Source organism: Rissa tridactyla, chromosome 21, assembly GCF_028500815.1.
Source record: "Rissa tridactyla isolate bRisTri1 chromosome 21, bRisTri1.patW.cur.20221130, whole genome shotgun sequence".
In the NCBI taxonomy this organism is placed as follows: Eukaryota; Metazoa; Chordata; class Aves; order Charadriiformes; family Laridae; genus Rissa; species Rissa tridactyla.
This window is the reverse complement of record NC_071486.1, coordinates 5,003,541-5,020,433: the sequence shown is the minus strand read 5'-3', so window position 1 is coordinate 5,020,433 and position 16,893 is coordinate 5,003,541. Positions and strand designations below refer to the sequence as shown.

The 16,893-nt window shown below is 48.9% G+C and overlaps 1 protein-coding gene across 1 annotated transcript; it reads left to right on the top strand.

The window, feature by feature from the left end:
- The first annotated feature begins 562 nt into the window (after positions 1–562).
- SLC26A9 (solute carrier family 26 member 9) lies at positions 563–13,992 on the top strand. Its single transcript, XM_054181319.1, has 20 exons — positions 563–687; positions 1,676–1,815; positions 2,097–2,207; positions 2,500–2,675; positions 3,100–3,264; positions 3,862–4,014; positions 4,399–4,481; positions 4,766–4,913; positions 5,649–5,762; positions 6,220–6,297; positions 6,628–6,723; positions 8,996–9,102; positions 9,686–9,755; positions 9,998–10,090; positions 10,545–10,661; positions 11,223–11,540; positions 11,768–11,822; positions 12,219–12,364; positions 13,157–13,231; positions 13,851–13,992. Exons 1-20 carry the CDS (start codon positions 563–565, stop codon positions 13,896–13,898), a joined length of 2,418 nt encoding a protein of 805 aa, XP_054037294.1. The 3' UTR covers positions 13,899–13,992.
- Positions 13,993–16,893: the final 2,901 nt, after the last annotated feature.

The following is a 16,893-nucleotide window of genomic DNA, read 5'->3' as shown; positions in this document are numbered from 1 at the left end:
AGCCTCTCGTGGCAAGCGAGAAATGGGAAGGCTGCTGGATGCAAATGACAGCGCTCAGCAGTGTAGCAGGAAAATCTCGGAGGGAAACTGCCTTTAATCACGGTGCCAGTATCTACCATTGCAAACTGTGTCAGAGTGCCCAGCCTTGCGAAGTCTTGCCAACCCTACCGGCAGATGGTGAAACTGAGGCACGAGAAAGGTCAAGTGACTTGCCCGAGGCAAAAAGGCAGACACTGGCAGAGCCAGGATTAACACCCATGCTCATCTGCCAGGCAATCCAGGATGCGCTCCGGTCCCTTCACACGGCATCGCTCATTAGCATCACCTCAAAATAGCTGGTAAAAACTCCCTGTGCTGGGGAGCAGCAGCCCCCGGTGCTGGGTGAAGCCACTCCCAGGACCTGCCTCTGCGCCACGGGGAAACTATTTAGGGTGGAGATGTTCGGGGAGGGCTCCCAGACGCTGGAGGTGTCCGGTCTGTTATACTGCAGGTGGGGCCAGCTCCAGTCACATTCTTGGCTTTGCTTTTTCTTTTTTCTGGGAAAAATTTAAATGATCCAGAGATGAACCACGCCAGGCCTCGCTATGTCATCGTACGTCCTGCATATTCCGTCAGCCTCTTCGATGCAGAGTTTGAGAAGAAAAGCAGAAGCTACCCCATTGGAGAAAAATTGAAAAATCTTTTCAGGTAACATAGAATGCTATAGCTGGGGCAAACGTGAACCATATTTGGTCTGAAATTGGGATATAATTCAGACCTCAGGATATAGTTCCCATTTTTCTCCTGGGAAACCTTCTCCATGATCTTCAGGGCTTTGATGGATGAAAGGCACAGGAGAAATGCAAATTGTACTGAAGCAAGTGAAACTGGTTACTCTTTTCACTGCCTCAGCTATTATGCTGTAAGGCAAGTAAGCGGAACACTTTGCATTAAGTGCATTTGGGACTTGGGTTTCTGTTCTTCAAACTTTTTTAATAATGAAAAAGGTATAATTGGTGATGTAGGTATGAGTGTGTGGATTATTTCTTTAAGCTTTCCAGCTGGGATTGCCTTTTATCAGTTTTCTTGTTAAAAACAGTACTAGATTTCCTTAAAAAAGATGATTAACCCTGCTGTTTTCTGTCTTGGAAATCTTTCTCCATATCTTGGAAAAATGAAGGCAGTAATATAGGGAAGAGACCACATACATGTTAGCTGGCAGAGATGTGAGATGTTGCATGTGCCAACCCAAAAGCAATCTTCTTTCAGACACACTCAGGGTTTTTTGACCAAAGACCTGAAAAAGTTTATCTTTGGCTTGGTGCAGCTGCCCCAGGAATCGCTGAGCTGTTTCCTCTCTACAGCTCACCTGTTCCCTACCCGAAGGGTATCAAGATATCGGGGAGCTAAATCCTTCACTCTGTGCAGGTTCTCCTTCCAGCTGTGGCAGCACCGGGGACTTCCCACCAAGTCAGGAACATCCCCACATTAATCCTTCATGGAATGTCCAGGCAGTTAACTGCAAGAGCCTTGCACTCACAGGGAAGGGCTGTGCACCAAAAACCTGGCTCAGGTTTTGATGTGGGAGAAAGGCTGAGACACTCATACAAATATCCTTCCTTGCTTGCTCCCTTCCCAGCTTGCTTGCTTCCTTCCTTCTTTACTTATTTGCATATTTTTTTTTGGTCTTCTCTAGATGTTCAGCTTCCAGATTCAAACTCACCCTCTTTAGCCTGTTCCCAATACTTGTGTGGCTTCCCAAGTATAAAATTAAGGACTACATTTTGCCTGATGTTCTCGGCGGGCTCAGTGCGGGGACGATTCAAGTGCCTCAAGGTGAGACGCAATGACTCTCTTGGTCACCAAGAAGGGATAGCACTTTGTCAGTTCAAGTAAAGGTCTGCAGATGGCAGCTGATGTCCAGCCTTGGGGGGTTTAGCTACCTTTACTGCTGACGTGTATAAATCCAAGCTCTGCCTCCTACCTGGTTGTCCCTATATTTCTCTTGGTGCCTTCCCTGCCCTCTTGGGCACCTCCTGCCACAGCACCTTCTTGGAGCTGATGTGTGAGCAGGGCACAGACCTGTGTGACCTGCCCATTTCCCTTGTGTTTTCCAGGGATGGCCTTCGCGCTGCTGGCCAATCTGCCTCCCGTCAACGGGCTCTACTCCTCCTTCTTCCCCTTGGTAACATACCTCTTCCTCGGCGGTATCCATCAGATGGTCCCAGGTAAGAGTCTGCAGAGCAATTGTCTGCACAAGGCAATTAAACATTGGCTGGAAATACTCAATGTGCCCCAGAATAGAGATGTTTGGCTACGTTTGGTCTGTCAGGTGTTTACGGGATCCCTGATTCTGGCTGCACAGCAGGATCTCACCCCAATGAACCACTGCCACATCCCACCGCGGGGCTGGCTGCGGTGATGGGCTGGGTGTCTCTGGACAGCCTAACCTGCCCGAGTGCCTTTCAGGACAGGATGCTCTCTAGAGAAAACTACTGACATCACTGTGTTGTGCTGTAGGTACTTTTGCAGTCATCAGCATTATTGTTGGCAACGTCTGCAATGAGCTGGCTCCAGAGTCAGACTTCCAGTACTTCAACCATACTACCAATGAGACCAGCGTGAATACCACGGCCCTGGAAGCGGCCAGGCTGGAGATCTCTGCCACGTTAGCCTGTCTGACAGCCATCATACAAGTAAGGACTTGCTGCAGCGCCTGTGCTGTGTCCTCTGGCCAGCGCTGACCCACACGGAGTCAGCCGGGCTCTCTCCCTGGAGCGGGGATGCTAGAAGAGGCCCCACTTCTAAGTGGATGCTGCCTCAGCATAGAGGCTTTGGGGGGATTCTCGGTGCGAAATTCTCCGAAGGGACTAGCCAAGGGTGAGGCCAGCCCCTGGGGCAGGATCGCAGCCAGCGATGACTCCCCAGCATCCTGCAGCTCTCCTCTCCCCATCCCTGCTCAGGGCCAGCCGCGCAGCCCAGCCTCTGCCATGGCTGCATGGGGGGGAGGCATCCTCACTCCCGATGGAGCAGCCGGCCCGGCACGGGCACGCTCCGGCTCCGCACCTCGCCCTCCCAGCCTGGCAAGCTTCTAATAACGCCTTGTCTGTCCTACCCTAGCTCTGCCTGGGATTCGTGCAGTTTGGCTTTGTTGCTATCTACCTCTCAGAGTCTTTCATCAGGGGCTTCATGACAGCAGCAGGGCTGCAGATCCTCATCTCCGTGCTCAAGTACGTCTTCGGCTTGACAGTTCCATCTTACACCGGGCCCTTAGCTATCGTCTATGTAAGTGGGTGATCTGGACAGGGGCTTTCCCTGCACCTCCTCCCCCAGTGACCACCACACCGCAGGCATCACTGCCCCCCATGGAAGGGAAAGGGGGGCTCGGAGAGAAGGAAAGGGTGGAGGCGGGGGCATAGGGCTGTCTGCACCACTCCCAGCCCAGCACACCTACGCTACTGCCATTGTATTTCCTACACAGTATTATCTGAGCCCTTGTCAACTAGTTTCTAATTAGAAATAATTAAATGGGTCTGGGATTTGGGGAGAATGTGAACCGTATCACTTTACAGCAGGAGTCTTGCACAATTGTTAGCAACAGAAGCTTTTCCAATAGGCAGGTTTATCCATTCCTGGGCTTTCCTGCATCTTCCATGGATGCACCCCCCACTGATGCAGCTAGAACTGCATTTAACCAGACAGCACAGACCCAGGACTGGTTCCTGATCTCTCAGCAGTGGGGTTTCTAGCACTTCTCTCACCCTTGTCACATCTCAGGGTGTTTGCAGTTGATTATGGTAACAAGTGTTCTCCATTGTGCTGTCCACATTGTCCAGAGTCTCTGGTCCCCCATGACACCTTCTCCTCTTTTCTCCCCTTTAGACATTCATTGATATTTGTAAAGGGCTGCCCCAAACCAACGTGGCCTCCTTGGTCTATGCCTTGGTCAGTGCTGTGCTCCTGATCATCGTCAAGGAGCTCAACCTAAAGTACATGAAAAAGATCCGGATGCCCATCCCTATGGAGATCATCATTGTAAGTGACGCACGAGCCGTCCCTGGGACCCTCCAGGAGACAGTCCCTCCCCTCATCTTATAGCCCTGGAACACCCACTTCTGCTCATCATGTAGAGATCTACACAGTGAAAATGATGTGCCCCCCACACGGCTTGGGGTCAGAAACCGGGCTGTCCTCATGGAGGATACCTCTGACCCCCATCTCATCCCTGTTAGACTGCACCTGCATCCTGGTGATGCTGGGGATGAGGAATATAACTCATTTTGGGGAGCTTTTCTCCTTTTCTAGCCCAAATTTGGTGCTAATTTTTTACTGCCAACCCCAGGAGCACAGCAAGCTTCGTGCTTCTGAGAGAGCTCATGCTCTGTGTGATAACTGTTCTTGTATTCTCTGTGCTTTCAGGTAATAGCTGCAACTGCAATCTCTGGCAGCTTTAACATGCCCGAGAAGTACAGCATGCCAATAGTTGGGAAGATCAGCTTGGGGTAAGTGCATGTGCAGGTCTGACACAACTTCCAGACAATTTTCCTTCCTCCTCCTCCCCCTGCAGTCTGGAAAACACCTCACTCTTCCCTGCTGTATGACAGTCCCCTTCCAGGACTGTCAGGCAGCGCTGCTGCGCCCTGTTACACAACTGCCACCATCCACTCAAGCTGTCCACAGTGTAGACGTGGATTATGTCATTCCTGAACACACAAGCTCCTCACGCACTTCACCGGCCTCCGGACACCAGTGTCACAACTGCTTCTCGCCTCCGCTCTGAGTGCAGGTTCCCAGCGCCAACCCTGCCCCTGGTGAACAAGTGGAAAGACATGATCGGCACAGCTTTCTCGCTCGCCATCGTGGGCTACGTGATCAACTTAGCCATGGGGAGAACGCTGGCAGCCAAGCATGGCTATGACGTGGACCCCAACCAGGTAACGCTCGGTCCGGAAGGACGCTGGCAAGGACCGCTCCCCTTGCTCTCAGGCGTGAAAAGAAAAACTCACTGCGTGAATGGGGAGCTTTCAAAAGTGCTGTGCTTAAAACAGAGGTGCTGCTCCCATGCACGTGGGCTCACGTGGCAGCTTGCCATGTGGGGGTCAAAAGGACAGGGCAGATCCCTCTCCCGTGGACCGGAGAGAGCCTGCAAAAGGGGAGAAAGCCTTAGGTTGAGCTCTCTGCTTTGCTCTGCCTCCAGACCTGAGGCTTGAGCCCCAAGTGCTGGCACTGATGGCATTTTTGCAGGTTGTTGGAGCACAACGAGGCACGTGTGTTTCTCACTGAGCAGAGAAAGACCTGGATTCTTGGTGTGTCACCTAGATACTGTGAGAGGCAGGACATTAAATAATCCTCTTTTGTCATCACTGGCACAGTGGCAGCTTTCAATAACAGCCACGCATACCACATGAAGCCCTGCCCTTAGTGTGTCAACAGATGACAACGTGTTTATGTGGAACTGTGCTTCCAGGTTTCCCTGCTATACCAGAGCCTGTCCCAGCTCCTACTGGAAGGAAAGGGTCTGGGACACACTGCAGGGAACCCAGGTCCCTTCCCTGGCCACATAAACCCCAGACTCAGGCACCTGCACTCCTGCCTGGCAGCTGACAGGCGTTGGCAGGGCAGGATGGGCAGTTGTCCCTTCTGATGACCGTGTTCTCCCATCTCCACAGGAAATGCTGGCCCTGGGCTGCAGCAACTTCTTTGGATCCTTCTTCAAAATCCACGTGATCTGCTGTGCTCTCTCCGTCACTCTGGCCATCGATGGGGCAGGAGGGAAATCACAAGTTAGTACCTCCTCCTCCTCTCTTCCCTACGTGACCCTACTTGACCACAAACCCCTGTAGCTGCTGCGTGCTTCCAGCCTGACATCACTGCTGCAGGTCTGGAGAAGCTCCATACACAAGTGCTTCACGTTGCTGTTGTTAAAAGCAGAATTTCCTCCCTCCCCAACCCCATTTTGTTCCCTGGATGGTTCTTTGGATTGGTCACAGACGTAGGGCTGTAAATCTGCATTCCCAGGCTGGCTCCCCCAATTGAGCAGAGCTTCCAGGTGAGGGAAGTTTGGGATTATCTATGACATCTGCAAAATCCTAGCCCATTGCTCAGATGCAATCGTCTGCTCACATAAAACACTGCGGTGACCAGTTGTGCTGTTGGTGGAAGCAGCAAGAGGGGAAAGACCCAGAGGGGGTTTAGGAAGACCCTGATGTTTGCTGAAGTGATTTCTTTCTTTTTTTGCAGGTGGCAGCTTTCTTTGTGGCCCTGGTGGTTATGGTGACCATGCTGGCTCTGGGGATCTACCTCGAACCTCTTCCAAAGGTAACACAAACATCTCTGCAAACCACACAGCAATTGCGTCACATTCTCCACACACCCAAGCAAAGGCACAGCCTTGCTCCAAAACCCCCTGATGCACAGCACGGTTTGTTCCCGGCCTGAGGTCCCACCTGCACCGAGTCTCTGGAAGCAAAAATAGTCTAAATTATCATGCTCAGATCCAAATGAGATCTTTGGGGGTGTCACGTTTTCCCATTCCCTTGTGGTAACTGGACCAAGGAGGGCAGACCTGCAGAAAGCATCTCCGGCAAAACGTGGCGCATCCACCCTGCACACCCACACCCAGCTGATACGATCCTCTCTCCTCCCCAGTCTGTCCTGGGAGCCCTCATCGCGGTGAACCTGAAAAACTCCCTCAAGCAGCTGGCTGATCCCTTCTACCTGTGGAAGAAGAGCAAGCTGGACTGCGTGAGTGCCAGGGGACGGGTGGGAGGCAACTGCCTGCCTACGCTGGCAGCTCAGCCCCCGGCTCTGCGAGGCAGATGCCGGGCGAGCAGCCCCCGGCAGGCTTTTGGGGGCAGGAGGGTGGTACGAGTCCCCTGTAGGAGGTGGGTTTCGCTCTCTTGGTGCGGTTGTGCTTCCATCCCCTTGCCAATGAGGTCCAGAGCAGCGGCGGAGCCTGTCCTGCCCAGCTGAGCACTCTCATGCTTAGTGCACGTATCGGAGAGGCCTGAACTATTACCTGCTCTGTTTAAATGCCAATCAACTGCAGGAGCCTGTTTGCCCAGAACTAGCCAAACCGGCCCTGCTCAATATCTAGGAGTCATGACTTAAAAACTCACACAATAGCCCTCCAGGGTGAGGAGAGCCCTTCACAGCGATAAGGACTCCAGGCACTGGTTGATGTATAAACCCAGGCAGGGGGTGCGGGGGAGTGAGAACGGAATTTGGAAATGTCTGACATAAAAAGAGAGTGTTTGAACAGGACTCCCACGGCTGAGTGGTGTGTGGGGACACTGAGCCAATATCCTGTCAGGTCCCTACAAACCACCTTATCGGAGAAATCAGGAGTCCAAAGGGGCTGACCTGAGTCATCAACAGCTTTCCCAAAATACTGTTCAAACAGGTGCTGGAGAAGAGATGGGTTAGCAGTCCCGGCAGAGATTTCACAGGGGTGTGATCATGAGGTGAAGGCACACTCCAGCACAGGGCATGAGCTACTAAAAACTGGTCCACGCTTAGGATTGAGCCCAGCAGACTGACCGGACCAGGGCTGTGCAAGGTCTGAGCTGATGCAGTGCAGACAAGAACCGTCAGAGAGGGAAACTTACTGATGGGAAGATGCGATTCTCTGTTGGGAATCATGGCAACTCAAGCACATCTCTGAAAGGGTTCTGCTGGTGCCTGGTGGGTAGGATGGAAGGTCTGGGTTGGCTCTGGCTGTTCATGGGAGGGCAGGTGAAATTACTGCCCTTTATCAGAGCCGGCCGAAGGGAGCACAGACCGACCCTGTGGGGTCCACAGCCCCCAGCCCAAAGTCCGGGCAGACACCCAAGCAGCCGGTGGACTGAGCAGAGATGTGTGGTGCTGCCTGGGAACAGCAGAGGTGAGCGGCTGTCAGACACCTCTTTGGTTTGCCCCTGTGAATCATCTGTCCGTGGCACAGCCAGACCCATTGCCCCAGCTGTGCTGTGTTTCCACTGAGCTGCCGGAACAACGCTCTTGCTACCAGCAACCACAAAGCGCCTACAGGTGCAGGGGAGCGTGGGGACCAGGCAGATACCAATGGAGTGAACTGCATTCCCCTGACCTTAATCTCCCTGGAATTTGAACTAGATTCAGTGTCCTGTCCCAAAACGGGGAACACCGTTTCTGGGTGATGTCAGACCATGGGTGTTCATGACCTCAAGTCCAGTTGTGTTTCAGCGCTAACTGCAGGGATCACTCCACAGATACAGCCCAGTGTGAAGTCTGGATGGAGGGAAGCCCTCACTCGCCTTTTATACGCACCATGCATAGAAACAAAGATGCTGAAGTCATCAAAGTTATGCTGATTTGTCTAAGGTCAAAGTTACGTTTCATCAGTCTTGAGGATGGGATTATAATAACCCAATAATGATTCTCAGAGGGCATGTTTATACGCTTAGGCAGGACTAATTTCATATGGAGGGAGATGCCCAAGTACTAATATATAAAAATGACAAATGACTGAGCTCTGAGCTGAGAGGTGGAGCAGGTTTTGGTATGCTCTGTCATACTTTGTCATCGAATCTGTTCTGTGTTCAGGTCATTTATAGTAGGTGCTCAGATGGTTTTCAGATAGATGCTCATTCCTTATGAAATGCTCTGACTGACAGCAGGAGCTTCCTTGGGGCTGGGAGCAGTTACCGAGCAGCAGATGGTCTGATCTGCAGGAGCCCTTTCTTGACTAGTTAGGCTGATACTCTTTGAACTGAATGAGCGGTGCGGGCGTTCGTGCAGCTGTGAAGAAACGCACTGGCTGCTTTTACGGATGAAAAATTGGGGCTTCTGGCAAGCTTCCCGGCAATGATGTTTCACACGAAAGCATGCAATAAACTGTATCATTAGAATAGCTGCAGAATTCAGGCCTTGGCTTTTTGATCCTCAGCTGTGTAGTTCTTTGGGTCCAGAATATGAGCATGAAGCCGTTTTCCATCCATCACTGTGCTCCTGTCTGTGGTAGAGTAAAATGATCTTACATGCTCTTCTCTGTCTGCAGTTGGTCTGGCTGGTGAGCTTCCTATCCGCTTTTTTCCTGAGCCTTCCCTACGGAGTCGCTGTGGGCGTGGGATTTTCCGCGCTGGTTGTGGTTTTCCATACCCAGTTGTAAGTATTGGGGTAGCTAGAAAAAAACAAAAGAGAAAGAAAATCTCCCAGTTGCAGAATAAATGACAGATTATTTTTATAACTGACCTCTGGCCCGTGTTTCGAAGGAACGTGTGGCAGGAGCCTGGGGGAGTGCAGGTGTCCTCCCTGGCCCCTGGAATGTGCAAACAGGAATGGCAGGCGCTAATTTACTGCCTGCATTCCCACTCCCGCGCACGGTTAGTGATGTGCACATCCCAAGGCAGGGGGAAGTCTGAAGGTATTTACTTCAGCACGAAAAGCTACCTGCATAGTTCCCAGCAGAAAATCCTGCTCATAAAAAAAAAAAGCGAGCCCCGTGTATGTGCAGAGACTGGTGTGAAGTTTATACACCATTTTTAATCCATCAAAGCCCCCTATTAATATTTCCCAGTCTGGGATTTCAAAATGCTGACTTTTTTTTTTTTGCCCTGTAGACCCTGCAGGGATGAAATCTGAGTATTTTCATAAAGCAAATTTTCAAATCCCAGTATGGAATGTGAAGCGAAGTGGTTTTCTTCTCCTGCAATATTTAGTCTAATTCTGGTCCCCTCTTTTCTCCTAGCCGTAACGGCTCTGCCCTGGGCCAAGTAACTTCCACTGACATCTACAAGAACCCTAAAACCTACAACAAGGTAAGCAGAAGCTAAAGCATTCTCACAGAGCAGGCTGTTCTTTGCCACTGGTACCCAATGTGATCAGGAAACTCCAGTCCATGGCTCTGTCTTGGCGAGGTTGTTTGCTGCTTGTTCCGGGGGTAGCAGGAGAGCTGCCATTCCCTTTGACCTTCCCAGTTATCTGCTGCTCAAATTCCCAGCCATCCTGCACCCCCCACACAACCTGTCAGGTCTGCTTTGAGCTCTCATCTCTGTTGCAGGTACATGAACTTAACGGGATTAAAATTGTGACCTACTGCTCACCACTGTATTTTGCCAACTCAGAGATATTCCGCGAGAAGATTATAGCCAAGGTGAGCAATGCCCTAAGAAATTTCTGCTTGCAGTCAATCCCAAATGGTCCTTGCTCTCTCCTGTATTGCTATGTGGGGACAATTAAGCCTAGAATGATCACAAAAGATGGTTACATCCACCCTCTCCTCTTCCATATTTTTCCCCCTGATCTTCAGGACTGTTTGTAGACCTCATTTTAGAGGTTACTCCTGAATCCTGGCAGGTATCCTCCTCCAAGCTCTGCCAAAAGCAGTCATCCTGCTACTGCAATCTCTCCTCCCTGCATGTGCAGATAGCCTGAGTTGCTGAAGATGTTGTTTGGTTGCCATCAGGATCACCTCGCTCCGGTGTACAGCTGGTGCTGTCCTCCTCTGCCACGTGCCGCAGGCTGGGAAAGAGCAGGAAAGAAACAGCAGCCCTTGACTACAGGACTGAACAGACTTTTTCAAAGAAAACTCTCTCTCTTTTCCACAGACTGGGGTGGATCCTGGTAAAGTGTACTTAGCCAGGAAGAAATATGTGAAACGGCAGGAGAAGGGGACAGCACAACCACCAACAAAGCTACCAAAATTCTTATTGAGGCAGAACAAGGTAATTCAGTTTGGGTTCTTGTGTGGATGAACAAGACCCTAAGTTCCCATCAAACCACTTCTCTTGACATAGGATTTTCTGCACCGTTCTCCTAGCCACACTTACCACCTCTTACCTCCTTTCCTTCCCACCCACAGCTCCATTCCTCCCAAGAGCCAAAACCTTAACATGCAGGAGAACTGGAAATGTCTGGGAGCACAAAAGCCACAGAGATGGCTAAAATGGAAACATGGTGAACAATTTCCTAGAAACTGGGCTTGCCCTCTCTTTCTAAGGATGCATCTATGTCAGTATTTCAGTTCAAAAGTGCCCTTTTGGAGCACATTTCCCAGTCACCCCAGCTTCATTTGGTTTGCATTGCTGAGCAGTCTTGAAGCATGTGAACAGGAATCATTTAAAATTAACCTAACATATTCCAACACCAAGGGACATTTAGTCTAGCACCAGGCTGGAATTAGTCCAGACTAAACCACCGCATGCCACTGAATACTTTAGGTGCATTCCTGAGTCAGGATCTCGGCTTGTGCCCTGCCCTGACTGTACATTTCTGCTTTGCTGTAGACCTTGTCTTTGCAAGAGCTCCAGAAAGACTTTGAAAGCACCTCTCCAACTGATACCAATAACAACCAGACGACTGCTAACGGTGCCAGCGTCTCCTACGTCACGTTCCATCCACCCGCCAATGGTGCTGGGCAAGCGCACACCTCCAGCGAGCTGGGCAGCACCACTACTCTGCAAGGAAGCACTTTCAGTGTCCTGCCTACAGCAGACGTTGACCCTATGATGACAGCACCGCCCTATATCAGCTTCCACACCATCATCCTGGACATGAGTGGAGTCTGTTTTGTTGACCTCATGGGCACAAAAGCACTGGGCAAGGTTAGTTCTGTACTACAAACACAAACAAGCAACGTATCACCCAGGTACTTTCTGCTTTCTTGGGCAGCTCAGCTAAAGATGTTTACCCTCCTTAATAGAAGGTTTGTGTGCCTTTCGCCTGCAGCATCCGCAGGACACGTGTCCTGGATAAGAGACTTTATGTATAAACACAAAGCTGGAGCAGCAGTGTTATTAATCCTCTCTCTCTCCCTTCTCATCCCTTATAGTTGTGTTCCAGTTATCAGAAGATTGGGATTAAAGTGTTCTTGGCAAACGTGCACGGTAAGAATCCACAAAGAATAGATTTCCATGTGATTTTTCCCCATTTATGTCCTCTTGACAGGAGATCGTTTTGTCTTCTATATGCAAACTGTGCGAGCTGTCTAACCTTTTGTTAGACCAAGCCAGAACAGATGAAAGAACAGAAGAAAGGAAGGAGAAACGCTGTTCTCTGTGTGTGAAATGGGTCCTTTCATTTGGGAAGCGTTATGACTGGAACATCTCCACATTCAGCACGTAGAAAAATAGATCCCTACACTCTCATTTCCGCAGCAAACCTTATTCTTCCCTATGCATCCCAGCCTTGCTTTAGCTCAGAGGACTAACATCAGCCATGTGCACTTTCAAAGGCTTCCTTCTTTGGTTTCCTTCTTGTTCACGTGCTTTTCTTTTCTTCAGCCCAGGTGTACAATGACATTAGCACAGGTGGAGTCTTTGAGGAAGGAGGCCTGGACCGAAATCACATCTTCTTGACGATCCACGATGCTGTTTTGTTTGCACTGGCAAATAACAAAGAAGTTGTCCACCCACCCATCCTAGAAGAGGTAAATTTGCTCCCCAGTCTTTCTCCAGTTCACAGTACGGTATTATTAGATTTACATGCTGCGTCAGCACAAAGGAAGAACAACAACTCAATAGTGCACCTAATAAAGTTTCTTGTTTATCTCAAGTGGTAAAGGTCTAAATCCAACAAAATCTTTCATCTTCTAATTCTCACGTATGGGCCAAGTGCCTACTGATTGACTTCATTTCAAGGGGAATTCAGGACAGTAAATGTCTTCTGCAAACCCCTACGTGGCAGATGGATGTTGTCCCAGCCTGGAGAAGCCGAAAGAGCTGTTCCAGCACTATGGCCTCAGACTGGTGTTGACTGGGACGTGCAGCTGCACACAAAGGCAGAATTTGGCCCTCGGAAATGAAGGCAAAGCACATGCCCCTGTCCTTGATCAGCCCTGGCACCCATGAATGCTTCCCTTGGTGGGAGGAGAAAAGGCTGAGGCAGGAATGTGGCACATGCTGATAACACAGGGTGAGACAGGCTATTTCCCCAAATATGAGTTATTTATTGCATGATAATTGGAGTTGGAACCAGGGCAGTATTAGCCAGTTATCTCATAAGAAATAAGTTACGGTATCTTATATCTTGGCAGAGAGATATGTAAATGCCAGCTCAGTCAGAGGAGATAAACAATCAAGATAGGATTCCTTCTGTGCCCCTTCTTCCTGTGCATTTCCCTTTGAGAATGTGTAATGTTCTAAGCTTGGGTTAGTCATTTTTTCCTGTCCTTTCAACCCTGCACTCTGCTAATTTGTGGATTTGATTCTTTCCTGCACAGAGGCCAAATCAGACAGAGCTCTCCATTTACGAGTCTGTGGACGAAAGCAGTGCAGAGTACAAGAACTTGGAGGAGGTCAGTCCTAGTGCCAGGGGTCACGTCTGCAGCTGTGGACGTTAAGGTGGAAATCAGTAGTTGTGGTTGGGATTGGTTAGATGGGGAGGCCCCTGTGCTACTGCCAGGCAAACTGCTAGCAACGGTAACACTTTGAAAATTTAGCTGCAAAAATAATTTAAAATCCCTTCTCTGAGGAGCTCTGGCAGGTACCCGGATGAAGGAGCAGCTAGGCTAGCCCCACGGGGGAGTCCCTTCATCCATGCTGGGCCACAGAGCTCAGGTTCACAGTCAGACCCATGGCTTCCACACACTGGGATGGACTTGGAGAACCAGGTTTAGCTCCAGCCCAAAATAAGGGTCAGCGGCCAAGTTTTCAGCACAGACTTTGTTAATGCTGAAGTGATCTGCACCCACTGAACCCAGGTCCCTGGGAGGTGATACCTTCCAGCGCTGACCTTCCCCATGCTATCCATGTACAGCTGGAAGCTGAGCACCCACCCCACTGCCAGCTTTCCCTTGTGGAGGAGGGCTGGGAAGGGTTGGGGTTTCTGCTGGCTTTTCTCTGTGTGACCGAGTGCTGAGCGGGGTTTGTACCACGGCATCATCCCTAACCCAGCGTGCCTTGTGTGCCCTTTAGGAGATGTTTGGAAGCATGTTCCGCTCAGAGACACAGACAGCTCTGTGAGCGCACAGGGAGCCTCAGCATGCGGGCAAACCCTCCTGAACAGACTCCTCTCTCCCATCCCTTCGTGAAGAGCTGCACTTCCACCTGGGGATACAATAAGTTTGCAAAGCAAGAGGCCGTCACACCTCTTGAACTGATAAATTCCTCCCTCCTTCCTGCTCTGCTTCTGGTATTCAGAGCAATGGACTCTGGAGCGGGCAACAGAAATTGATGGAAGCAGGAACTCAGGAAATGCCATCTCATTAATTACAGAAGAGAAGCAAGTTTATTTGAAGGCAGGTGCCTTAACACATGGGACGATTAGTCATTATTGCCAAGTGCTCTCCTTTGTCTCCCATATAGGCATGACGTAATTTGGGCATCCCCCTTCTTGCCTTTCCCTCTCCCTCTTTTCCTGACAAAGTGAAACACAAACAAACATTAAGAGCCTTTCACGGCTTTGATTCACGACCAAAAACAACTCTTGCAAGGTGCGGTGACGCAGCTTTGTAAGGTAATGCTGTTCTAAAACATGCACTGCCTTGCGGGGTGTCTGCACAGTAAGTGCAAACCCCGAGTTTCCCCGCGTGTTCCCTGCCTCTCCCATGGCCCCTCTTCTCGGACCCCTCCACCAACCACTCCCTTGGTGACCCACCGTCCCCTGAACCACTGCCTCGAACCTGTGCCCTATTTCTGATCCCCCAAAGACCTCGGTACTCTATCTCATCTCAGTGGGGCTACTTTCTGGATTTTTTTTTTTTTTCCTTACGAATAGGGTGAGTTTGTAATCAGAAATAAGGATTCCTTATTACTGTGTGTTACACGCACACCTTGTCCTGCCTGCCCAGTGGGTTCAGTACGTTTTCAAAACACCCACGGTCCAGTTCAAATCCCCTCTGAAGTTTTTTAGGGATCCTTCTACTGACTGAACGGCATTTCAGATAAGGCTCCTAGACTGTGAACGGCATGAAAGCATTCATCCCAAGGGTGTTCTGACTCTTCCCATCCTCTTCTTGACTGGAACAACTAAAAGACTTAGTCCAGAACATGGATGAGTGCTTTGGGGAGATATCTTTTTCCCAAACCATTTTGATCTCAAGCAGCAAATTCAGGGACAGGGAAGGAAGCCCCTTCTGCGCACTTTTCATAATGTGATTGATCCAGAGCAGTAAAACTGAAATTTGAGTGCATTTTATGCCTGCAACTAGGGAAGAGCCCAAGTGACACCCTGTGCTATGCAGGGCTTCTAGTGGCAAGCTCTCAAACGGTCACTTGTGCAGCAAGAGACAACTCTTGTACAGTATGTGATATTTCCATAACAATTCTCTACTATGTGTTTGATGATTTTCATTAAAATTCACCACAGACTGATGCTACCAGGACCATCTACCTCTCAAGCACACAAGCCTCCCTCACTAACCCAGAGACAGACAGCTGAGATCTTAATCATTTCTAAGAAATCTGACATTCTTTTATATTTGAGTGAAGCTAATAACAACTGCTATTTTAGTTTCCCTCGCTGATGCCTTCCCTTCTTACCTAGTGCTGATGTTGTGACAGTAATGACAAGATGACAGCATAAAGCCTGAAAAATCTAAGCATAAGCCAAGGGTTAGAGACCCTTCTTCAGTGCATTTCAACCACAAATATGGCTTTTATGAAAATAAGGTTATAAAAAATTTAAGATAAAGACACATACTGGTATGTCTTCGACTGCAATGAAAACAATTTCTTTTGTTTGAATTTCAAGTCTTCCTACAAGATATTTCCAGCACTGGCATAAAAGGCAAGAGTCAACAAGAAAAAGTGAATAGTAATGGAAGTAAAACTGGACAGTCTGTTATATTTCCATGAATGCGAAAAATAAAGAGTGGCCTTAACAATGAAAGTAAATTATATTTTTAAAGGTTATTTCTATTTTACTACTCTAAGATATTAAAAATATTAACGACCTTTAATGTACAGTTTTGAAATACATATGCATTATTGAGCTGATTCACTATCAGATTGCTAGAAGGCTTTGTGAGGAGAGAAAGTGGGGCTTTCCTACAGCTCCCAGATGTCTCATTTTTAAGGAAAATCGAGCTTCATGAACCATCATAGCTAGACAGCCATTAAAGGAAACATCAGGACCCTGCCAGTTTGGTTTTATGTAACACCTCATTAAATAAGTCACCATTTCTCTACCTCAGTTTCTGATTATGTGGTGCAGGAGAGAGTAATAAAACCAAAGGAGGTTAGTTTCCAAAAGGAAAACCCCACTACCTAATGATTATTACTTATTTTAATCTTAGACAGCAGTGATTTTTCCAGAACTGTGTATAGCTTGTTCTATAAGCTGAAATTAAGAGATTCATTCTCTTAAATTATCTTTGAGGGTGATTACTCACGGTCTTTTGTTACTGCCTGAGTCCTCCTTTTACTTGCTTGTTTGAAAAAAAGCAACAAAGAAATTGGTGCAATGGAACAAGACACTCTCCTACAGTAGCTAATCAATATTTCTGCATCTCTGAGGTGGCATCACGTGAAATGAGGAAAATTCCAATTTCCAGTTCTTCATTCAAGGTTAATTACAGGAGGCTGATTTCACAGTCCCAGGGCCTGACAGGCCAAACACGGGAAGCCTCAGAGCAACAGACCATGTATAAAAAATGGATTGTATTTCTTGAAGTTCCTACAAGAATAATGGATGGGATGGTCAAGAGAGACGGCTTGAAAGGAGCTGCACTGACTCTGCTCTGCGATTCTGATGAGCTAGGAAGAAGGATACCTCATTTCTGTAGCCACGGGCCAATTCTGACAATAAATGTAACGTCAGTGGGCAAATGGCATTGCTGGAGGCCAGTTCAAAGTCTTAATTTCCAAGTCCCTGGGCAAGAGAATTAGGGAAGCTCAAATTCATGCTGGAGTAGAAAAATTGTGGTTTCCAGTGTCCTTTTATTGCGCTTAAAGTAACAGTGATGTGGATGTGTAATGGCTCTGAAGCCTTACTTGGCAAATGCATGACGTATAACCA